General features: G+C 47.0%; 1 protein-coding gene across 3 annotated transcripts in view; it reads right to left on the bottom strand.

Moving 5' to 3' along the window:
• Positions 1 to 25,691, bottom strand: part of LOC149325065 (medium-chain acyl-CoA ligase ACSF2, mitochondrial-like) — a 187,124-nt gene that overhangs the window by 68,776 nt on the left and 92,657 nt on the right. For 2 of the 3 annotated variants that reach the window (XM_089562684.1, XM_089562685.1), the window contains 2 exons: positions 17,130 to 17,225; positions 9,928 to 10,076 (listed from right to left, as the gene is read on the bottom strand). In XM_089562684.1, the coding sequence (XP_089418810.1) occupies positions 9,928 to 10,076; positions 17,130 to 17,225 (245 nt within the window). The remainder of the gene's footprint in view (positions 1 to 9,927; positions 10,077 to 17,129; positions 17,226 to 25,691) is intronic. The other variant, XM_089562686.1, reaches the window with a different exon arrangement.

Here is a 25,691-nt window from a genome sequence, read left to right as displayed (position 1 = left end):
GTTGGGTCCTAAGTTTGCTCTGGAGCCAAGTACGTCTTCAGCGGAGCGGCTCACGTTCGTGCACCAGATTTCCCGAATCGTCCCTGAACAAGAGGCTGACCGGTGTGTTTCGGCAGGCCTTGGTGAGATGTAAGTGGCAGCCTTCCAGACTTCCTGTAAGTCGTGTTAAGTCGTATCTCGAGCAGCATTTATTGTGCCTCCTTCCTGCGGATAAAGAAGGAGGGTTTGCCGTGTTTCCGTCTGGTATGTTTAATGAAAAAGCGTGTGAAGCTCTGTCCTCCGCTTTTAACTGCCATCCAAACTGTAAACATTTTCAAGAAGAAAGCTGAAGCGAAGAAACTGTGCAAAAAGTTAGACCTTGGTTCTGTTTTGAAAAGAATTACGGATTGTAAAAAGGACTTTCTTCACGTTTTCTTCAATGCAAAAACCCATAAAACTGATGTTCCTTTCCGAGTTATTGTATCCGAGAATGGTACTTGGCAAAAATCGCTTGCCATGTGCCTACAAGAAAACTAAAGCTGCTTTCTATTCAGGATCCCTTTCTTGTCCGTAATTCTGAGCAGGTTCTAGATTTTTTCAAGTCACATGAGGGACAAGGCCTATGCGCTTTCTCTGTGGACATAAAAGATCTGTATTATTCCATTCCGCATGATGCTTTGTTATCCTGTATTGAAGAATGTATAGACCAGCAAGGGCCGACTGCTTTTCAAAATGCTTCTGGCATCTCGGTGAATGGATTTATAGAACTTTTGAAATTATATCTCAAGTCAACGTTAATAGTATGGGATGAAAAACCTTATCTTCAGAAAGATGTCATCTATATAGGTTCATGCATTGCACCCATCCTCAGCGATTTGTTTTTAGCCCGTTTGGACAGGTCTTTTGCTGATATTGTAAAAGATACTAATGTAATCAAGATTTTTAGGTACGTTGACGACTTTCTGATTGTTCTTAACAGTAATGACAGTTCCTTTAAGGATGACGTTCTTAATGTTCTCACCCTTTTTCGAAACCATTTTAGTCCTCTTGAACTAACGTTTGAACTACCTGAAAACAGGGTTATCCAATTCCTTGACATCAGCATCACAATGCATCATGACCGGACGTGCTGGATGTTCAAACCTCGCGGCGAAAAACCATTGTTGCCTTTTCATTCAGCCCATTCTAAGCTCGTAAAAAGATCTATTGCTGGCCTTTCATTTTTTAATTGTTTAAAGAAGTCTTGCCCGCACCTCATGCATGAAAGTTTTTCTCAGCAATGTAGGAGGCTTGAGAATGCTGGATACCCTTCCCATGTCCTAGTGTCTGTGGCAGAAGGTGTTTTGAAGAAAGTCTGCAATAAAAAAGGCCAGGATAATCAGGAAGCCATGAGTAAGAAAGAAAAAGTTGCCGTCATTCCTTATTTTCATAAGTTTTCTCATAATCTAAAAAAAAATAGCGCAACGTTCGGGAGCCAGTGTGGTTTTTTCGGCACCTAAGAAGTTGAGTCATCTGTGTACGAAACATTTCAAAAAATCTAAAAAGGGTGTTGGTTGTACGAAAAAACATAGGAAAAAGTTTGTCAATTGTATTGAAAATGTCATTTATCAAATTCCTCTTTCCTGTGGCAAGCAGTATGTAGGGCAAACCGGCAGATGCCTGAATGATAGGCTTCGAGAGCATGGGCGTGACGTAGACGATATGCGTGGAAAAGGGTTGTCAGCCCACTGCCGGTCGTGTCACTGCATACCGCTTCTTGAACAATGCATGGTTTTAAAAGTGCACAATGACCGGTTGACACGAGAAATCATAGAAGCGGAATGGATATCACTTTTGAAAGATGATTGTGTTAGTACCCCCTCTGTATCATTGATGTTGAAAGAGCTCACATATCTGGCTGATACGCTTTGCTAGCACATGGTTTGACGGCGTGTTGGTCGTGATGTCGTTATAAAACCACCTTTCTTTCTGAAATAAACCTTTGTTGGAAGTTAGCGCCGTGTGTTGTCCGTCTTTCTGTGTCCTCGTCTCTTTGCGCTACGTTTTTCACCTTTCAGTTATGAACCAACAAGCCCAAGCATATACCCTTCTGACAAGATATGTTCCCTGTAAGACTGGCATAGTTTATCAGATCCCCTTGTCCTGCGGCCTAACCTACATCGGCCAGACTGGCCGCTGTATTAACGTGCGGCTCATGGAGCACGCTCATTCTTTAAAGAACAAAGAAACAAACCTAGCGAAGCATTGTTCCACATGCAAATGCACGCCGTTTTTTGGTGACACTGGTGTGTTGTTTCGTCATTCTGACCAGCGCACTAGAGAAATTGCTGAAGCCTTTCACATTATTTGAAGGAATTTTTGAGCGCTAAAAAACCACGGAAAAAGGACGAACACACGGGACGAAGCGCTTTCTAACAACTGTTTTAATATCAAAAGGAACATGACTATATACACACATTTGACGTCATATCATGCACAGAAGAGGTACGCACGCGCTGACAAGAATAAAAATGAAGGAAAAAAGGAAAACAGGTAAAAAACTACGCGCGCTTAGAACAGCCGAAGATTGCTATTCCTGAGATAGGTTAATTCAGTTCCCCCTAACATCACCGAAGGGGAGCTGACGCATTGCTTATCCGGAGCAACGTGCATTGCGAAAGCTTCGATAATTTCTCTTTCCCGTCTGTTTCGAGCCCTACCTATAACCTTGGTGTTTTTTAGCAGTGGTGTGCATTTACAGTGTGCACAATGAGGTGCCAGATTACCGGATTTTGCAATTTGTTCACATAATCTTTCGTGTTCCCGGAGCCTCTTGTTAAGGCATCTGCCCGTTTGCCCAACGTAAGTTCGTTGGCAGCTGAGTGGAATGCTGTAAATGACGTTTTCATCACACTTTACATAGGTGTTTTCGTGTTTGATATCGCACCCAGGCTTCTTTTTGTGGTCTTCACTCTCGTTTACCTTTTTGCACATTCCAATGAGCTTATTGGGAGCTGAGAAAATCACCTGGACTCCGTACTTGTATCTCCGTATCTCAGGAATAGCAATCTTCGGCTGTTCTAAGCGCGCGTAGTTTTTTACCTGTTTTCCTTTTTTCCTTCATTTTTATTCTTGTCAGCGCGTGCGTACCTCTTCTGTGCATGATATGACGTCAAATGTGTGTATATAGTCATGTTCCTTTTGATATTAAAACAGTTGTTAGAAAGCGCTTCGTCCCGTGTGTTCGTCCTTTTTCCGTGGTTTTTTAGCGCTCAAAAATTCATTCAAGTATGTATTTCCAACTAGCCCCAGTAGTAGCTCTTTTCACATTATCCGGAAAGATAAAGGGTGCGTGAGTGCGCCATCTGTAACATCATCTGTTAGGGAAATGAAAATGCTACGCAGCGGATAGCGGTTCCATGGATACACACGTGCTTTTAAAGCGGTTTTACCGTTTTTAATACTATGAGATTGTTGACATTGCGCATGTGCGCTGTTTTTTGTGTGTGTTGTTTTCGTGTGTGTATATTATGACATGCTTCTTCCTAATAATAAATAAGTTGTAAGTTCAGCGCTGTGTGGCTTGTCTCCTTCTTGGTCTGCGTGTGTTTGCGCTGTTGAACCATCACTATGAATCTAAATCATAGTGTGTAACTTAGGTTGGTTGGTTATAGGGTTTAACGTCCCAATGCGACTCAATCTATGAGAGACGCCGTAGTGAAGGGCTCCGGAAATTTCGACCACCTGGGGTTCTTTAACGTGCACTGACTGCGCACAGTACACGGGCCTCTAGAATTTTCAGCCGCCGCGGCCGGATCGAACCTGCGTCTTTGGGGTCAGCAGCCGAGTGCCATAACCGCTGAGCCACCGCGGCGGCCATAGTATCCCAGCAAACCACAAACCTCCCATAGATGTCCAGATGTCCAGATTAAGTCTGAACGTCTATGTACCAAAGGAAAATCTCTCAGATGTCTTATTTACCAACCTTTTTTTCCTGGAAAAGCTGGAGACGTACCCACGACATTACATCTACCTTAACCTAGACTCCTCGTAGATATTACTTGTCACGTCCTGGGAATGTAAGTGAGATATAAATTAAGAATTCCACATTTTTCAATCGTTCGATATTTCGTGTTGCCTTACTGCATTTAAAGTTGGAAATCGCTGTTGACTAGAAATTGGGGGCATGACCAGAGCTGCCTGTGTTTTTGTGTGTTTTCGTGCTCGCTTCACAGCAACATTATCCCACCTAGAAAGAAGAAAAATACGGGAAGTAGTAAAGACAAATCTGAATGCACACACATCAGGTTTCTGACTCTACTGTACGCAGTTGGTTTGAAATGCCAGTCACTTTGGTCAGGATTCGCATTGTTATTTCATTACTATTCTTACATTCAATTTATACCTTGTGCTACAGCCTGCAAGCTATCTCAACCACACTGAAAATTGGGGACACACTGAAAAACTTTTTGTTATTCAGCAGCCAGGACTAAAATAACCATTTTTTCTGATTAAGCATGTTTTATTCAACTTATCCAACTATTTAAACTAAAAAAGTTGGTTCAGTTCAATTTTTGGGAGTTATTTTTTCTCAAAAATGTGGTAGATCTGCTAATCGCGCTAGCAATGATAACTAAATATTGGAATGTTGAACTGAGGAAAGCTTTGGCATTTGTGTAGCTGAATGTGTGACCTCATATTTCTTGAGAATAAACTTCTTGAGTCCCGCTTTTTATCATCCCAGCAAACTTCCGAACCTCATCTGCCCACCTGCCCTGACCCTCTCTGCTGTGCTTGCATTCTCTCTGAATCCAGCCCGTTACCCTTACATGCGCTGCCCATATGCCTGATCTGTGCCGCGGACAGGCGGCGGCGGGGAAAGCGCGGTGAATTGGCTACGCCGCCATCGCGTTGTAGTTCGTATCGTATTTTATCAATAATAGCGCAAACTGCACATGGCGATTGCAGCTGTGGAAAAAAGTAATATGCCAGAATTTAAAAATTATTAACTTATTTTTCGGGCCACAGCAAGGATACTACTAAGTACAAAAAAGAGACGATACAAAATATGCGTCAGTTTCGCACACTCCGCACGAGGCTAGGGTCAGCCATGGCGGCAGTGGTAGAGCGTACGGCGTGTGCGATTTCTCATCGTGTTCCGTGGGAGAGTTGTGTTTGAAGAACCTCGACACAGAATTAATTATTCCCTTATTAAGCATGAAATGCTTTTAGCCCCCGTTGTCGGCAGTGTGGTGACGTCACGCCGAGACCGAGAGCCATCATCCGGGCACTGAAATCCACTCATCCGGGCACTGAAATCCACTCATCCGGGCCTTATTAAGCATGAAATGCTTTTAGCCCCCGTTGTCGGCAGTGTGGTGACGTCACGCCGAGACCCATCATCCGGGCACCGAAATCCACTCATCCAGGCACTGAATTACAGTCATCCGGGCTCTGAAACGAGAACATCCGGGCACCGTACGAGACTTAACGAGATTTAACGAGACTCTCTAAGCCCTCCTACGCGACCGGCATGCAAGCGCCGGTTGGTCTCCAAAGCAGTCACAAAAAATAACTACTGCCAGTGCCTTCTCAATGTTTATCAAGATATCAGTCGCTGTGCGTTTGATAATGCACGGAATTATAATTTTCGATTTCTAATAACGCGTGCAAAAAGCACATAAATGCCACGATACACTTCGTTGTCATACGTGATCTCTTAGGGGCTTCGCGCATCGAAGCAAAGCCGCGCAGGCGCACAGGGGCCCGGGGGAGAAGCGCTGCGTTCCAAGGGCAAGGCATCGCGCCGAACGGGTGGTGGCGTTCCTCCCTTCCATTACGGTGCGGTTCGGGTGTCCACCGAGATGGCAGAGAATTACTGCGCCATTTCCTTTCCTCAAAAAACCTTGCGTTCAAATGGCAAGGCATCGCGCTGAACGGGTGGTGGCGTTCCTCCCTTCCTGTACGGTGCGGTTCGGGTGTCCACCGAGATGACATTAGGCCCGTAAACATTTCATGCTTACTCTACTCTCGGTTACGGGAGAGGCAGAGATTTTTTAGGAGTGCAACGCTATACGGAGTTGCAGCGCTGCCGGGGAGTCCACGGAACGCCATCGCCCTTTCGGCGTGACTTCTTGTCCGTTGGAAACAGCTTTGAACGCAACGCATTTTTGAGGAAAAGATTTGCGGAGTGATTGTCTCACATCTCGGTGGACACCCGAACCGCGCCGTAAGGGAAGGGAGGAAGGTGGGAGGGAAAGAAGAGAGAAAGAGGTGCCGTAATGGAAATGAAAATTGGGTTTAAGGAAGGAAATGACGCAGTAATTGTCTCGTATTCTAGGGGAACACCCGTAGCCCTGATTATAGGCCGTCGGTTCGAATTCGTGCCGCAAGCTGGGCTCTAACTGAACTAGTACGTTTGCTGCACGAAACGCGGAATCGTACGACACCATCTGGAACATTCTGCGGCAAACGGTTGGTATGATACGATTTTTTCCTACGCGCGGTGCTGACAACTACAACTACTACTACTGCTACACCGCCGACGGCTTTTCCACCGAACGAGCTATATACGCTGTCGCGGAATAAAACAAAGCAGAAAACAGCGCTCAGCCTCATCAAGCACGAAAAGGAGTCTAGCACACATTGTTGCACATCAAACAGTCGAGCTATAGTCGAGCGCCTGTGTTGTCTTTCTCTACCCTGTCGTCCTTGTTTTTTAGCGCTACTGCTATGTCCTCTCAAACAGATATTAGTTTGGGCGTAAAAAAGAAATAAGGAAAAGTGCCCTGCCCCTCTCAAACAGTCGAACCTGGAACATCGTTCCATATTAGCACTCACAACTGGTTGCTGCAGAAGAACTCCGATTATCGAGTGGTTCACAGAGCAAGCAGGTGTAATTCATTCTATATATGCGGACACGCCAGAGCTAATTTTTATTGCTGGCGAGATTGTTCAACAGTTCTTTCCTTGATGGCGCTGAAGGAAGACAGTTTGCTTGCTTTTACTACTCGGCGAAGTGGACCCTTCAGTACGAATTAGGACTACAAGTCGTTTTCACCGGCTGGAATCGTGACCTTTCCTGGTGCGTACTCAGTCTCAGTTTACTCATTGAAGTGTATTTTATGCTATTTTTTTCGTTCGTAATGAAAAAATTCTAATGCATTTATCGGCGCGTTATATTTTTACGCTCACTCGTTTGGCTGTTTTGCCAGACTCGCTGTGTATTGAAACAAATGCTGGTGATGTATACAACTGGCCTCTACTACCGAAATGTGGGCATGCGTTCGGATGGTGTGCCGAAGTGCGTGTGCAAGCACACTCCGCTCAGCACGACTGCCTTTTCGTGCTGCAAGGGCAACCTTTGACGCTTCATAGACTTGCGTCGGTAAAAATGGCGTAAATTACTGGGCTTGTTTGTTGTAGTTGATGTTCTATCTCCTATAAAAGTGAACAATTATGCTTTCTTTTGAAGCAACCCGGACTTATTGGGCTCGGCAGAAGAGTATTGATGCCACCGCAGCTGTAAACCTGACGATTATGCTCAACGAGAAGATTCAAGATTCAGTGAAAGAGCCGAGCGCAGTAAAACACTGACGCATTCAAAAGTCATCTGCAGTGTTCTGGGCTCTCGTGATGGCTATGTACTCGCTTAACTGTATTTGAGCTAGCTGGAGTGCTTGGACGTCCCGACGACTCCATAGGGAAGTCTGTGGCTGGGATGCAGTAGACCTCCGTTCCATCTGGAATTGTGTTGTGCAGTGTTTTATGGTACATAGGCAGCTAAGGCCATCATGCGCTAAGCTCACCATCTGGAATTGTAACAGGTGTCAGCTGCATCTCGTATTGCAACGGGTTCCAGTCGCAACTATTTTAAGGAACAAATTTCCAGTTGCAACAACTGGAGATGTGTCCCTTAAAACAGTTGGACTGGAACCGGTTAGAAATTTTCACCTTGGTATTGATCTATGTATAGTCATATTCTCTTTATATAGACGTCTAGACTACGTAGACTGGGCATACTTACGTGTTCCCAAATATCTGATAAATGTCGAACTTGCTGTCTGCAGTACGTACTTATAACGTGGACTGGGCCCCAATTTTCGTGTTGTAGGTACGTAGATTTTTCGTAAACGGTACTAAAATGGATGTCTAGTGGAGGTGTCTAATGTCCAGCGTAAATATCTCGCTGATGTCTATGTGACGTTTTATGGTTTACTGGGATGTAAGGTGCAAAGTTGCCTCACAATCCTGATGGGCGTTTCATACGTATATGCGGACCTAAGCGTGCTAATCAAGCTGAGTAGTTGTTTTCTGCTGGTGCATAAAACAAATCCCAAATACCAGGAGGGGGAGGGGGGCAGCCGCACCCCCTTGCCTGCCCCTCCCCTTCCGGACGTCCATGCAGTGATCATCAAGATGGCCATCAGTACTGTTTGGTTCACCTCGGCAGTGTTCTCGTAATCTTTCATTGCGACCCATTTCTGTTTGGTCGATATATACAGGTACACACTTCAGATGTAATTAATCCCTTAGACAACGAAGGCATGCCAGTCCGTGAAACAACCGATGTGTTTCAGTGAGCTCGGTGTCACTCGGCAATTCTTCAATGTACAGCATTAAAGCCAGAGATTGCTTTGTCATTTCCCCTTACCTTCTTGGCGCGTGTTTTCTGTTCCGGCGCCGGTTGTTTTTACTCAGCTGTAGCTTCGGCCTGATTGACCTTTGCTGAAAGTGTTTTTGATGCCGGACACGATGTTAACCTTCACTTCTGAAACTCCTTTCTCTTAACTTTTTAAACATTTCTTTCGCTGCAGCTCATATTCACGTTCTTTCTTCACCTTTTGTTTTCCATCCTACACAAAGATTTCTTTGTATGGTCTCGGTATAGATACCTTGGTGTGCTCGTGGTGACCACACCTAAGGTAAACTCGAATGTTGACGCTTTGCTTCGGCCACATTTGTTTCCTATATTCTCTTGTTTACACTTTGTTCCTTGGCTTCTCTTCGAACTCAGTGAATTTGTTGATAGGAGTTTGAGCGCTGCTCCTCTTTGTATGTCCTCGTGCATTAATGCAAAAGCGTTGAGGATCCGTGTAGCAGAAAATGCGGTGTCATCGTCGTCCATGGGGGAAAAATGCTGATGGAAGCAAAGAATTCATAAAACTGAGATATAAAGAAAATTAGATAACGTTGGGCATCGAACCCAGGACCTTCGGATTGCGAGACGGGCAAGCTACCCATAGGCTATGAAGGCTTCTTGGTTTAGGCTGAATAAAGGAGGTCTTGGTGAATGCGTTGTGGTCTTTCACGTGGTGAAGTCTTTTAGAGACATGTAGATAATAATATAATATATATTTTAAACTTATATTATTAACATATTATATATATATATATATGGTATGATATAATATAATGCATATAATAATAACCTAATATATAATAATCTGATTAGAGTAAACACCCATGATTATATTACTCCTGTTTCACGAGTAAGTACGCGGTATATCCATGGAAAAATGCTGCAAGAATTTCGTGCATACTCTAATACAGTTAATCACTAATTTTTTTGTCAAATCGATTACAGACTGGAATGAATTTCCGAAGTGTGTAGTGAACAGCCCAAATGTAGAAACGTTTGTTGATAATTTGAGAGCCTTTTGTATGTGGAACCCTTGTCTTTCTTGGCTTTTTTTTTCGCATCATCTATTTGCTCTTGCATGACGTTCGTGCATATCTTGTTTTTTTTTTTTATCTGTGCTCACTCCTGCTTGGAGTCAAGCGGCTCCGTAGTATTAAATAAATAAATAAATATACTGATGTCCATGAGTAATTACGGGTATGCTAATTAGGAATAAGGTGAATGAGCAGGCAATGCGAGCGAGACCCGACAGCGCATCCTGCTCATAGAGGCGAAGCTTCAGCTTCCCCCAATTTTTGGCAGGAAAGCAGGTGTGTGAAGGCCCTTGCCTGTACTTGTCAATGCAGGCCAGGGTGTGAGCAGGAGCGTTTCCGGGCTGCAGGTAGACCGTCGTGATGCCCTCTGCTATGCCAAGGATGGAGAAGTCGATGTGTCCGAAGGCGTGGTACAACGGCATCACGCAGCACATGACGGTGCGCTGCGCAGAGGAGACCGGTGAGATTAGACACCTTCAGCATACCACTAATTTCCAACAAATACTAAGTACTAATTTCCAACAAATGAGTAATCACTAATCATCAATTAATGGCTACCACCTAGTTACTAAATAATGTATTGTAACTAATTACGAATTAGCTACTAAATACCAAGTAATTACTAATTATAAATTAATTACTGCATGCTGGTAGTAATTATTAGCAAATTACTAGTTAACGGCGACGACTTACTATGCCACAATTAATTCAGTTATTTCTGGTTATGGCGTATTACACCACGGATGACGTTATTTCGCTGATTGGCAGCTATAGTGTGACGGACGGACGGAATGATGAGCCATTAAAGGCTTTCGCCTTAATAGAACAATACAGATGAAAACCGAATCGGATAGGATTCGGTTAGTGAAAGAACCGAATCTAATGCACATCGAATAATCATGTCATTACTTGCTACTTGTGCGAACATGCACTTAAAACGAATATTCATGCGAAACAACTCACCTCGTTAAATCTAAAGCTGTCGAAAGACGCAACATAGCACGAAGTCGGTATATTAACAGTGCGACAGTCATGTTATGCGTATCGGAAAAAATTGCCTTTTTGTACTGACGACGACGGCGAGCAAACCAGCGCCACGTGTGAGTTGATGACAGGGACGAGAGTTGTGAGCCCGGGCCTCCGATATCACGCATGAAGGCGGTGTTTCCCGAACCTGGCTGTCGCGTCGCGCAGTCTAGGAGGCCGCATGTTTCAGCACCATAAAAGAGGCCGCACGAATGAACCCGCCCGACAGCGCTGAGCATGCACGCCAGTACAGAAGTATGATTATGCGGCGTCAGAACGGGTCTTGCTTTTTGAGCAGCTGTCGAAGAAAACCACGGTGTGCTCAATGCAAACTTCATGTTAGTGACTCGAAAACTTGAGGTCGCCTTCGATTCATTTCGAATAATTTTGAAAATTCGCTACTTCATTCGTTCAAGAATATTCGATTCGATAATCGAACAATTCGAATATTCCCACCACCCCACCCAGTGTTTTGACAATTTCTCTACACTTTGAGGGAGGGAACGCGTTTCACACCTTACGCCCCTTTCTCAAGAACTGCTGCGCTCTTGCCAACCCAGATTCGGTCGGGGATATCTGCAGAGGTAGAACGAGAGGCGCCAGAACAGAGGAAAAAAATTGCGAAAGAAACTGCTGCCGAGCCGACGCGTAAAAGCGAAGCTTGCAGTTGGAAGTCCGGCACTTTACACCCTGCCAACCACTAGAAAAAATGCCTCTTATCTAAATACGGTGTAGATACTGTGCAATCAGACTCTCGCCGACCGTAAATCTATGTAGAAAGTATATTCGTAAGCAAGTCGATGTTGCAGACTAAAGGCTTGCCCTTCATGAGCGATAGGCGTGGATGCGATACTGCATGTCATCAAAAAGTGAGGCTTCCTTTAAGGTCGCGATGCACAGTCACACGCAACACTGCTGCGATGACGTCCGATCTCTTCACTTAATCACAAAGCTATAAATGTTTGGTAGAAAGTGCAACCGTTTGCAGACAGTCTGTTCAAACTCACGTCATCGATCGCATGCCTTGCTAAATGGTAGTCAGCGCAAGCATTTGCTGAGGTGCACCTTTTGCTTCCCAGTGGGAGGTCACTCTGCTGACAGCAGGTTTGGTTGGTTGGTTGGTTTATTGGGGTTCAACGTCCCAAAGCGACTTAGACTATGAGGGACGCCGTAGTGGAGGGCTCCGGGAATTTCGACCACCTGGGGTTCTTCAACGTGCACTGACATCGCACAGTACACGGGTCTCCAAAATTTCACCTCCACACAAATTCAACCGTCGCGGCCGAGATCGAACCCGCGTCTTTCGGGTCAGCAGCCGAGCACCACAACCACTGAGCCACCGCGTCGGCAGCAGATTTCGTGACGGACGAGTTGTGAGGGAAGTGCACTTCACGAGGGACCACTGATGCGGAGGGAGTAGAACCGTGACGCGAATATTTTTAGCCAGCTGAAGGTGAGCGCAAGCTGTTGACTCTCCGCCGAAGCAGCAGTAAACTGGGCACTTCCATTTAATCGTGAGAGTCTGCTCTGGGATGAGCAACCTGTGTGTCAACCCAACCAGTGCAACTCTAGTCCCACTCATGGTGCCACCTTCCATAGAAGGGCAGCGGCATATCGCTTCACCGCTGCACTACTGCACCAGGAGCCGTAGAACGAGGACTCCCAGGGGTCTACGAATGGACATTCATATATATGGACAAATATGAATATACATCAGCGGCTAAGCGATGTGCGACTACCCTGCCAGGCGGCTGCTTCAATCAAAGCCACTGGCGGGGCTTGTCAGACCCAGGTTGCTCTTTCCGAGGAACCTCTCGCGATAAATACTTTTGTTTAACTGCTCCCTGCCACAGTGGGAAGGTTGCAAACAGTCCGTCTGGTGGCCAGGTTGACGCCTGCCATGGTGGGCTGGTTGTCATGACGTCACGGGACCTAGTTGGCAGGTAGTCTAGCCGCTCTTTCGCTTACAACGCCGACAACGCCTGATTTTCTGCAGAACGAGAGGCTTAACACTAGCGAGACAAAAGCTGACATGGTCTAGAGCAACGTTGGTGGTTTAGAGGGCGTCTAAATGAGGCATTCAACTAATATTCCGTGAAATTTGAGATTGTGAATGACGGCTATGCCTGAAAAGTGGGGAAAATATGCTTTATTTAGTATAGCGGGCCGGCGGCTATGTCAATCTGTCCTATGTGGCAGCTTTGACTGCCGGACTACCGTTTCATGTCATATGTCGCAAATAAATATTATTATTATTATTATGTTATGTTAGTCTATAATAACTCATGACTGAGTCTCTGTACTATCTTTATCTTGCAGCTGGTAAGGAACGACTAAAGGACCAATGCGGCGTGGTTCGGTATGAGGTGAGAGTAAGGCCGCATATTGCGAATATTTTAAATCTAGATTTATTAGCGAGTTGTAGCAGTAGCACCGATCTCACGCAGCAGAGATGGCAGGGCAGCCGACGAAGACGACACCGAGGAGAATCCTGGTTGGGCACCTCCTCGCGGTGGACCCTCACGCGAGTTTGTTTCGGCTGGCTCAAGGCAGCACATGGAACCCTGACACTACTGCCAGTAAATCAGCCGATGTTTCCCTTCATCGCGGCCTCATAGTGGCTGACGCGACAAACTGGTGACCGGGATGTCAGCTAGAACATCCGCACGCAACATCACCAACGCCGACGGCAACGCATCCGCCCTGCCCGATGGTGGCCCTTGAAACCTTTCTACGCTGTCGCTCGCCTACCCCGTTATGGCTGGCGCATTGTCTTTCGAGTAGCTCGCCGAGCTTGTGGATTTCATTATGGACATCTCCTGCTGCCCCGTTTCTCTCGGCGCTGTCCCAGATCTGCAGAGCCTCCGTGACAAGTTCCACTCCCAGTTTACCCGCCTCTTTTATCAGCTCATCGCATCGTCCACTGTCCACCCTCGCTCCCCTTATCTCCGCCGGATGTCACCTCACTAGCGTAGTCCAAAGCCACCTGCTGAAGACGGCGAGCGCTGGTACCACCGTCCGTTCGAGGGAGAGGCTCGTCGGTTTGCTCAACCCTGTCGTCTCCAGGGATCTCCCACGGTGGCCGCTAAAAGCGGCCAGTGGTGTCGGCACGGAGACCAGCCGCTTATTCTTTCTTCGTGAACGCACGTCTTGCCTCCATTTTCTTCTCGACGCCCCTGGCATCGAACCCTGTTACTACTGCCAATAAATCAGTCGATGTTTCCTTCAGCCCGGCCTCACACTGGTTAACGCCACAGGATGCTATTTCCTCGCTACTGCATATCTATGCGTGAAAATTTGTTTCATCGCGAAAAAAAATGCTTGTAGTCCTTTTTGGTTTTGGCCATATTACACTCTTTTATTTTTGACTTCTGAAGAGAAGTTACAGCCGCTAAATGCCAGAGTACGCATGACAAATGAACAAAGTGCGATTGCGTCACAGTACTAGCGTACACTGAAATGAGTGCAGGCGCCAGTTCACAGTATTTTGCATTCGGATACGATGTTTTCTACATCTTTCCCCATCAACATGCCATATTCAAGCGTCGAGAGTCGGTTGCCTAACGAGTACAGTTGAGGGCAGCTCGGCCTTCGAAGCTGGAAGGTTTCAAGCCAGAATAGGTTCTTAGCAGCAAAGCTCTCCTACAGGTGTATACCGCTTGTGACTGCGCCTCATAAAACGTCTTCAGGCCCTCTCTGTTCAATAGAGGTTTCTGAAAGGTACCCCAATAGGCACGTCTTTCAGCTTCCTTCTTTAGACTGGGTGCCGTCCGCTTCCGATTGGATACTTGCCGGATCTCACAATTTCACTAGAGTCTCTTCTGGAGTGACAGGATTCTTGAAACAGATGGCCCTTCGGTGGACAACACTTCTCGCTCCTTTCAGTGTTGCGCCGCGTGCGTTTTCTTTTGAACTCGCCATGGCTGTGAGTGCAGGCAAAAGTATGCACCACCGATGCCCCACACCGGTGAGTGGCCATCCTCTTACTCCTCACCTTCAAAGCAGCCTGTAGCTGAAAGCAACCTTCCGAAGCATGAACTTGAACTGCCACAAATATCGCAAGAAAGCATGCGCGTGCTATCGCACAAAACTACCAAAGGAGAAGCAACCCTCAGAACCCCGAACATCCCAGAAGCAGAACGCGTGGCCATATATACGGCCATAGCACGTATGCACCCTGCTCGCAAACCGTACGACCCTCTGTACAGACTCTCAAATAGGATACAGACTTTTCTGTAAAGGATTTTCTACACCTTCATAACGTCTAGGCCACCAGCATCACAGAAACAAATTTCAATTATAAGGGGACCTAGGCATGAGGCCATCCCCGGAAATGAGCGTGTTCACGCGTTTTCCCGTGAACGTAGCATCCGGGCGCCCGTGGATGGCCTCCCCAAACCCCAACAAAGCTCTCACATCCAACATAAGCCCGTCGGCTACCGCACCGCCATACAGCCACCGCTGGGAAAGCAGTGTCATATAACCTACTCCACACTCCACAATAGACCACTTACAAAGCATACACTGGAGAGCACCTGAAACCAAGCTTATTTCCAACTACTAAGTTTGCCCGCTTTCACCCCATATAGACCCACGCCCACTGACGGAAATGAGGATTCTCGGCCACTGCCCGCGGCGATCATCGGCGGTGAAGGCCTCCAAGGCACTGTTCCGCTTCTTGCGAACTTCTGGTCTGCATGATAGGCTGTGACATTAACGAACGCTGACTTTCCATGGGGCTTCAATTTTCTTCTACTCTCCTTTCTCTTTCATTTTTTTATCACCACACTCCTTTCCCCCAGTGTAGGGTAGCAAACCGATTATTGGTCCGGTTAACCTCCTTGCCTTTCCTCTTCTACCTCCTCCTCCTCCTTTCACCCGATACTCTTCACTACAAACTGTACCACTACCAGAACCAGTACCTTCACGCTCTATGGGTTCGTCTGGGAACGCCCGCACCCAACCCGCATCATATATATTTACTCGCCCACCCCAAACTCCTGGGAGACCGTCCTTATGCCCTCAAAAACCGTTAAACCGCACAGGCTGACTTTTCGGTTTAAGTTGGGTTAGGCTGGAGGGAAAGGCCTGAGGGCTCTTATACTGAGGAGCTTCCTCTGGAAGGTTTTCAGTGGGAAAGCACTCACGTGCTCACCAACATCTTTGAGCCTTGAATCTTAACTTAGCATCTTGTGCCGTTGCGTAACGAAATCACCGTCATGTTAAGTACTAAAGACATCAAATCAATATCAGCTACTGGGAGCCGAATCTGTGTAGGCGCGAACAGATCAACTGCGCAGGCCCCTGAGCAAGAGCACTAGGCTATCACCGAAGCCAAACACGTGTTGTACTGCATCACACTCTCTCATTGCACACTGCGCATAGTCGCCTTTATCAGCTTCCATCAGCGGCGCCAACAGATCAGATCAGCTTAACAGCTATCTGAGCTTAAACTGAGTCTAATAATGTCACGTAGTGGTGACTGAAGTCCGGCGAACAGGAACACAGCGAAAATGTCTTCGAAACGTAACTCTTTATTCGGGCTGACTTGCGCCCGCAAAGAACTGAGTCACTCGGCGGCGGCGTAGCAACTAGCCTGCTCGGCGGTCGTCGAACCGCCGCTGACGGCCGTGCTCTTTTTAAAGCTGATAGCGAACCTTCGAGATAAAGCTTTAGAAGTTACTAGAACATTCTGGCACAAACTAGAATCGGCTCCGTCCGGATGCGATCCATCGAGATAATTCTAGGCGTCTCTTGCGTCACAAACGAAGCGATAAAGCGGCGTGCCGGCAGGCTTGAAGCATGAACAAATAAACACAACAAAAAAACGCTACAAAGTTTCGCGGCAATATCGTCCACATATGTGCCGACAACCCAACAAAGCAAAAAAATCAGCCAGTAAGGCTAAACACGCGCTTTCGTCCGTCTATTCGGTTTAACTACGGTAAAAAGCTACCAATGTTTTTAAGTTTCTTTAAAATAAAGTTTATTCTCCTTCCTTAGTAAGACAAACTTCCAGGCAATACAGCATATTTGTGAACGACAATAACTGAAACGGCTTTTTGTGTGTTATAGTTCGCGCGTATCTGCATGTAAAGTGCCTACATAATCTTGTTCCGGATTATCTTCCGGATGTTTCCAATATTTCCAGAAAACAACTTCCTTCCTAGTTTTTTTTCTAGCATTCAGAATTTCTGAAATTTTTTCATGTCTCTGCAATAGCAGGTGAACGTAAAGATGTTGATTCCTTCATTATGAATTTATTTATTTGGTTTTAGGAAGAAAAGGGTGCTGTAACCGTGACTTCTAGGTGGGAACCCGGACAGCGCCGTGATGAAGAGAGTAAGGAAGAATTGCAAGAAGATGCATCGCACAGGCGAGCTCCAGAATAATTCTGATCATCATAAGATCTTCAATGCCAGCGTTACGTGTAGCTTTCGGAAGCGATGCCCCAAGGCAGTGCGCCTCACCTCGGCTGAAAAGGCCGTCATGTGTCGGAACAGGTGTACCGCGTTCACCAGGTTGAAGTGGCTGAGTGGAATGATCTTGGGTCGCCCCGTGGAGCCCTGAAATGTGGGAAAACGTCCTTGAACACTGCGCAGCACAGCACCGGATCAGCACCGCGCACCTTCGAGGTCACGCCTCAAGGCACCACAGGCGGCGCAAACAAAAAAAATCGGATCCTGAATTGAAATTTTAAAGAAAATGCGATAGCCTGTAGGTTGCCTGTTATGGTGTCTACAATGAGTGTCTAATGTTCTCGTGATTCTGCACCGAAACTCCGGTTGGAACCGGTTTTATGGTCCTTGTATGGTGTGCATGAGTCATCCCCTTCCAGAATGTTCGAGTACCTTCCACTGCATTATTATAGCGTCACTTAATTGTGACGGCAGTCAGGAAGGCAGCGATAACGCTTCCGAAAGAGACAGTTTATGGGGCTAACTCGCCCCCACAAAGAACTGAATGATTCAGCGTCGGCGATAACAAAGCGTGCTCGACCGTCGTCGACCAGAATGCCTGCTGTTCGCGGCCGCGCTAAATTTAAAGCTGGCAAGGAATCGTCGGGAGAAGGCACCAAAACAAGTAGACATTCAGGAACAATGTGGAAGAAGTTGCGCGTGATTGCGATCATTCGAAGTTCGTCCGGTCTTAAGGCGTGCAAATAGTACTTATTCCAAACCGATTCGAATAAGAATAGCGCAACATTGCTGCGAATCGAATACGAATAGTTCAGCTAAGACCGAACAGAACACTAATCGAAAAATTAATACGAATATTCGGTACTTGTGCGAATATTCAGTGAGCAATTGTAGGTAACAGCGAAGCGCTGCTCTCGCAGTCATACTTCTATCTGGTAACAGATGCAACTCTGATCAGTATTTGGTTATCGCAACACGAAGGCAGTCTATTTATCGTTGTCATAATATTCGTATACGGAAAACACTTTTGCTCTTGATAACGGAAGAAAATAAACTAGCGCCACACATCTCAGCGCATAAGACAGGCGAGAGCTACGTATAAGGCACGTCCTCCGAGGTAAGGAGTAAAAGTCGGGTTTGCTGAACCTGCCTGAGCCCTGCCGCGGTGTCGAATCTCTGAGACCATGTAGGAGGATTATGGATGCCTCCTCACGAATGGACCGCATCCCGGCGCTGAACCCGCTATCCCGCGCATGCCGATCGCTGCAGCATGGTGCCCAGGGTGTATGGTCCCTGTTTTTGGAAGAATCGTTCAAGAAAAATACGCCGGGCGTTATTAAAACTTAGCGCCAATTGTTCGAAAAGAATTCGAAAACTTGAGGACATATTCAATTCGTTTCGAATAATTGCACACACAATATTTGATTAGTTCGAATAGCCTAATGGCAGTATTCGAAATTTCTGAATATTCGCGCACCCCAAATCTGGTCACATCTCGCGTCCCTAGGCAAATGACGAGGCCGAATGCCGATAGCTCTGAGCATAAACAAAGAGGACAAAACTTCGCGGCATTACTTTTCTCAAAGGAGCATCGGCTCGATGTTTTAAAACAAAAATAAGAGGGTGAAGCAAGTAAACACTGAGAAGAGAAAAAAACTGGCTCCGGATTAGCTCAGCTAACCCCGCTAACAAGCGAAAGTCAGCTTGCATAACCATCGTGAAATCACACTGCGGCCTATTGCTGCAGTACCGCGTGTCGGCCACAACGCTGTCAGCGATAACGCATGCAGCCTACGTCTCTCTCTAATCACCCCATGAACCTATAAGCGCGATTGAGGCGTCCACTGACCCAGGGAGCCAGTTATGCGCCCTTCCTTTCCTCAAAATCATCGGAGTCTACAATGTTGCCAATGGCAACGCCAATGAACACAGTGAACGCCGACGACCTAAAGCTTCAGTGTGGCGTTTCTGTCACAACTATAGTGAACTAGAATACTATTCTAGTTCACTATAGTCACAACGTTCTCAACGCCAGCACATGCAGCGCACTTCTGTCACTACTGCCACGTAGCTTAAAGCGCGACAGAGGTGTCAGTTATGCGCCTTTCCTGTGCTTTCGAAGCTCAAGCTTTTCATCGGTTTCGGCTGCCCGTTTAGCCCGTTTACGCCGCGCTTTTTACTAGCGGCTTGACGTCACATCGGCAGTTTCCATCGCGTGACCATGTTGTCAATCCATCACGTGTGCAGCTGGTTTTGCACCACTTATTTGCGTCAATGCATTCCTCGAAGGTCAATGGACGATCGACTTTGACCTTGACATGTCGGCTGTGACCTTGACCTCTGGCCTGGATTTGACCTTGTGGTGCAGCACCATAGTGGACCGCATATGGCAACGTGACATCGGCTTCGGTTATGAAGGTCATTTGAAGGTCAAACTTGGGGTACCGCGGAACTGGCTTCCCTAGCGTAGTGAAGCTTTCGCTTCACTATAAAACACTGAGACTGAAAACTTAAAGTGTCCATTAGCGTCCATAAAAAGGCTTGAGGCGCACAACACGCATAACTTGTCGGCGTGAATGCCGCCGCTGAGATGCTGTAGCGCCATCGGGGACGACCTCGTAGTCATGTTCACCGATTCGACGAAGTAGCAGCGCAAACGCTTTTCACCGAGTCCGCCGCGGCGAGTGGGCGTCACACACACACACACACGCACACGCACACGCGCGCACGCACGCACACACACACACACACACACACACACACACACACACACACACACACACACACACGCACACGCACACGCACACGCACACGCACACACAACACACACGCGCGCACGCGCTCACGCACGCACGCACGCGCACACACACGCACGCACGCACGCACACACACACATACACACACACACCGCGTTTGTGTCCCGCGCGACGTCTGCGTGGATTGTATCGTCGGGCGTCGGTACGCTGCTGGTCCTTGATCCGTAGACGGGCAAGTCGTCGGGCTTGTGGGCACTCAAGGTAGTCCGGTACGTCGATATTGTTTTGCTAGATGACGTGTGGGAGCGAACTGCCGAGAATGGCAGTTGCCTCCATGCAGTGGACGAGTCTAAACGGAGTCATCTGGTAGCTCTCGTGCACAGCGGTGTTGTACGCAAAGAAGATGTAGGGGAAGATGGCACCAGAAGTATTTTTGTCGGTGTCAGCATACATGTCGAGCCCGTCAGAAATGCTTTTATTCAGACGCTCTGTGAGTTTGTCTGCGGATGGTATGCAGCAGTTCGCCGGTGGCTTGGGTAGCTCTAGTTCAGAATGGCTTGGGTAAGCGGGTACACTGTTCTCCCACCCGTAAGGACAACTTCTGGGGCGCCGGTGCGCAAAAGGACCTACTCGACAAAAAATTTTTGCGACTTTCGCCGCAGTACCACCGGCAGGGCTATTGCATCGGTGTAGCGGGTCAAATAGCCGGTCACCGCGATGATAACCTTGTTACCCGATGTTGGCGTTGGGAAAGGGCCGAGGAGATCAATTTCTATCTGTTGCTCGGTGGCGGTATGGGCTCCAAAATTGCAACGGTCCTGATCGGTGGCGTCTTTCGTTGTTGGCACTCAAGGCATGTTTTTATGTGCAGTGCGACATCGGCAGACCGTCGTGTTATTTATCGTGAAAGAAAAGAAGGGTGCGGGCATACCCCAGCTGCTGGTTCGCCGTGCGAAGCGTACAGAATTTCTTCTCGTGAGCTGTTCGGAAGGGCGAGAAGGTCTTGTTGGGGTTCTTCACGATGGTGCCATTTTGCACACAGAAAGAGGACATACCGCGCTTGAACACTGCTGTAGTTGAAGAAGCCTTGCCTTCCTGATACCGAACGAGAAGCTGTTGGTCGGGGTGCGTGTGTTGATCTTGCGCGAAGTCGCTGGCACTTAATGAAGAACTTGTTGTTGGGCTAGTTGGTAGTTATTCATAATTAAATTCAAAGGCGCCAAACCATACGCACACACAGGAGGCGCTCTGTCTCGTCTTTCTTTCTTCTCCTGTGTGTGTGCGCGCGTATGGTTTGGCGCCTTTGAATTTAATTATGGCACTTAATGGTACCCCCCCCCCCCTCCCCACCACAAAAAAAAACGTTACAGATCGCTGCGACACTCGCATTGGAGGAATGCGTAAGTATGACACATTTCATGACGTTACACCTTATGAAGTCAAAAAAAGACGTCCATGTAACACTTTCACATTTTTCACGCCAATTGAGATTCGAGACAGAAAAGGAAAATAGCGCTGCAAAAAGACGTACACAAGAGAGACTGACACAGGACTTGCGCTAACAGGACTGACACAGGATAGCGCAAGTCCTGTGTCAGTCTTTCTTGTGTACGTCTTTTTGCAGCGCTATTTTCCTTTTCTGTCTGGAATAATGCACCATCTAGCCCAAATTGACGTTCTTCTAAATTGAGGCTCGCGACCGCAAGTCCGGGCCCTCAAACCGGAACTCGATCACTTCTCGATCACTTATAGATACCTTATCGAAAGGACAATTAATTGTCTTACTTAATCAAGTTCCATCAATTGCCCACCTGAAGTTTCAAACTTCGCGACACGCTCCGTTTTCAAATCTGGCGCGCGCGTTGGCACCGCCCACACTACCGGTCACGTGGTGCCATACTTCCGGCGTTTTCAAATTTTGCGTCACTTTTGCTCCGGCCCTGCCCACTTTTTGTGCAATTTTGTTGCTCTAATTAACTAAATACTTATCCCACCCCAACACCCCCATTTCCCGTACCAGATTTTTTATACTTTATCCGATGATACCATTCTTTCCCGCAGAAACCATGCGTTCGGACGCAATCGTGCGGATAAGCCCATGAAGACACGAAACCGCCAACTTTTTGGGCATTTTTCGCTGTAAATAATTAACTAACTACCCCCCCCCCCCCCCATTTGGCCTTGCGCGATTTTTTTTTTTGATGCTATATCCGATGGTACGATTCGTTTCCGCATAAACCAAATCGTTCGGGCGTAATCGTGCGGCCAAGCTGGGCCCACTTTTCGGACATTTGTGGCTCTAGTTAATGAACTAATTAACCCACCTCAACTCCCTGACTTTCAAGTACGAGATTTTCTGATGCTCTATCCGATAGTGCCTTTCTTTTTCGCACATAAACAATTGGTTCGGGCGTAATCGTGCGGACGAGCTCGTGATGACACGAAACCGGAAATATAGCCGTACAATGCTTGCGCACTAAAAGGCGTCCTTGTCTTCCTATTCCGGTGGCTTGTCGACAGGGGCTTGAGATGGGGAGTTCGCACCGGTGTGCATGTGTCCAGATTAGTAGACGACTGCGATGTCGAACTCCCGGAGGCGCAGAGTCCATCGAGCAAGGCGGCCGGAGGGATCCTCCATGTTCGCAAGCCAGCACAGTGCCCGGTGACTGATGACTGCCTTGAATGATCGTCCGTACAGGTGGGGGCGGAATTTCGGCGTAGCCCAAACAATGGCGAGGCAGTCCTCGTCGGTCGCCGAATAATTAGTCTCGGTCTTGGACAGGGAACTCGGTCTTGGACAGGGACCGTAGCTCTTCTGACCTATATATTCTGTAGCCTTCCTGATAAAAATACTGGGTGGTGAGACGGCGCTCGCCTCTGGCTTCTTCCTTTGTCCCTTCGTCCAGGATACGAATCGTTGAACCTGGGCGGTACTCGGAGCTCGGAGGCTGGCGTCGTAGTCATGGTTGACGTCGGCGCGTCGGCGCTGAGGAATACTGTCAATTGGTTCAAACAATACACGCCTTTGCAAAAGCTATAAAAAATGGTAAACGAACAGACGTCATTTTTATGATTTTTTCCAAAGCTTTCGACAAAGTATCTCATTATAATCTACTGCATAAACTAAACAAAATTATAAATCATCCTCAGCTCTTTATTTGGATATCGGATTACCTTAGTAATCAATTCGTTAATTTCAAGAATCAAGGCTCAGAAAAGCTTTCCGTTGAACCTGGCGTTCCCCAGGGCTCGGTCCTTGGCCCTCTTCTTTTTCTCCTTTATATTGTTACGCGGCGGCCAGCCGAAGAATGAGACGTGGTGAACCATGGCTATGAGATGATTTAATGGCCGCTGGCCTAGCACGGGCGCTCCGTCCCGCACCACTGCCAGCTTCGTCTTCGTCACACTACCCGGGGCCTCCGAGCGATCGTCCCGATCGGTGACGAACAGACGGCGAAATGGCGATGGTCTTGAGTGAAGGATCGAACAATACGTAGAAGATGGTGCAGTGCTGGCCGCCACGATGAGAAAGCTGAGAGAATGAGTCCCGGTCAACGAAGCATCCGGGCCGTAGGGTGCCAGGAGCTGACGGCCGAGGTCTCTGGACGCACCGAACGGCAGAGGCAGGGGGACGGTAGCACGGGCGCTCCGTCCCGCGCCACTGCCAGCTTCGTCTTCGTCACAATATCAATGATGTAGTAAAAGATGTCCCTGTAAAAATAAGATTATATGCAGACGACTGTGTACTCTACTCGGCAATAGAAAGTTCCTCGGATCAAGTGTGCTTAAAGTTGTTGCTTGGTGTGACGAGTGGCATAATGTCGGTAAATTTTGAGAAAACTGTCTATATGTGTGTTACTCACAAAAAGAATAAGCTCAATTTCAATTGCTCAGCTAACAATATCTCTTTCTTTCTGAAGTAACAGAATACAAATACCTTGGTCTCTGGATAACTAACAACCTCAAATGGAATCTGCACATCGATAAGGTAACCGCTAATGCTTGTCGTAAATTGTTTTTTTCTCAGAAGAGCTTTAAAACTGTCTGCAATCAATGTCCGTTTACTAGCATATAACACAATTATACGTTCAGTACTCGATTACGCCGCAATTATCTGGGACCCTTTCACACAAATGAACTATTAAAAAGCTTGAACAAGTGCAGAAAGAGACGGTTCACTTTATTTATAATACTTTCTCCCGTACGTCAGTCACAGAACTTTTAAGACAAATCAACTTGCCTCAACTAACCCAGCATAATCGAGTTTCCCGACTAAAGTTTATGTATTAGATTGTAAATAGACATTGCAACGTTAACATCTCTGATATAACTACATTTTCTTCCGGATATGCCACCAGGCAGAGGCATCAACTATGACACCATTCTGTGTAAGAAATAATTGTTTTAAATATTCTTTTTTCCCAGGACTGTAACTGACTGGAATCACTTAAATAATACGGCAGTAACTCAACCCTCCCTTTCTTTGTTTGCTGCCAGTCTCTGCTGACGGCCAAAAAACTTAATTGATCATATTTTGCTGGTTAGTGCATTGTGTTAAAAAATGGCGATTGTTATGGCGTTTGTTGTTGTACCTGGCAGTGTACTTTGCCTTCCCTTTGTTGTGTTGCTTTTGATTACGTTTGCGTTATATTCCCACCCTGCTAAAATCCCTTGTGCATTGCAGTATCTGTAAATAAATAAAATAAAATACTATTGAAGTGCCGACGCCGGCTGCTTCGCAGTTCGTTTTACGGTTGGAACGGCTTCGGTCTGCATCATCGGTACTGCTCGGGCTCCTTCGAAGGCTCTCAGGGCGACGAAGACGGGCGTTAGCACTTACTCCAGATGTCATGCGTGGGTGACGGCAGTCCGGAACATAGCGAAAAAGCTTCCAAAAGAAATTTCCCATTCTAGAAAAGGGCTAAATATCTCGGCGTCGTGGATATCGGCAAGCTTAATCAGACTGAATGCCTACCGCTTTCGGCCACGCTTAATTTCACCCTGGCAAAGGGTCATCAAGGTAATTCGCCAAAAGGACTACGACAATCTGGATCAATGTGGAAGCAGCTGAGCGTGGCCGCGATTATTCGAGGTCATATCTCGCGTCAAAGGGCAAATGATGAAGCCGAGTGCCGGCGGCTCTGAGCGTGAACAGCGCGATGAGTCGTGGGAATACACGTATGTTATTATACTAATCCACACTAATTCACCCGCTAAACCCCACTAATACACATTGATCCATTTTATGGGGAGGGTCTACTTCCGAAATATGGGAGGTCCTATGGAATTTTAGGGGACATGAGAACTTCCAAATTTTGGGGGTCCACCTGATACTTGCCGCGGTGGGCAGGTTGCTCACAGTCTAGAGGCCAGGTTGCCAGTTGCCGCGGTGGACAGGTGTTGATGACGTCACTGAGGCACGTAACCTTTCTCCACCAATCACGATGACCCGTCAGGGCAGTTTGTAAACTCGTCGCAATGTCACGTTACCTCTCTCGTCCAATCAGGGAATTTCGTTAAGGAGAAACCAGACACTGCATGCTATCGCATTATTACATGTTGCATTAGACAGCCTTAGCACATCGTAACATCGTCTTGCGTTTCCGCATGTAAAGCCGCATGTCTCCCTGCAGTCACTTTTAGTGGATCGTACGTCAACCGTTGCGACCGAATACTGCGGAACACTATGGCACGTGTTTTGTATAACAAATACTGAAAGCATTTAAGCGCTACAGAATTAAACAGCTGACCCCACAATGTTCAGAATGCAGGGGTGTATTAATAACCTTCGTGTTTTTCAGGACTGCAAGCGGAGCAATCGCGAAAAACGAAAAAACTGGACGAAGAGCTAGAAAAC

Source organism: Amblyomma mixtum, chromosome 10 (genome assembly GCF_055824585.1).
Source record: "Amblyomma mixtum isolate Tamu chromosome 10, ASM5582458v1, whole genome shotgun sequence".
NCBI classification, from domain to species: domain Eukaryota; kingdom Metazoa; phylum Arthropoda; class Arachnida; order Ixodida; family Ixodidae; genus Amblyomma; species Amblyomma mixtum.
This window is presented reverse-complemented; position numbering and strand designations above follow the sequence as displayed.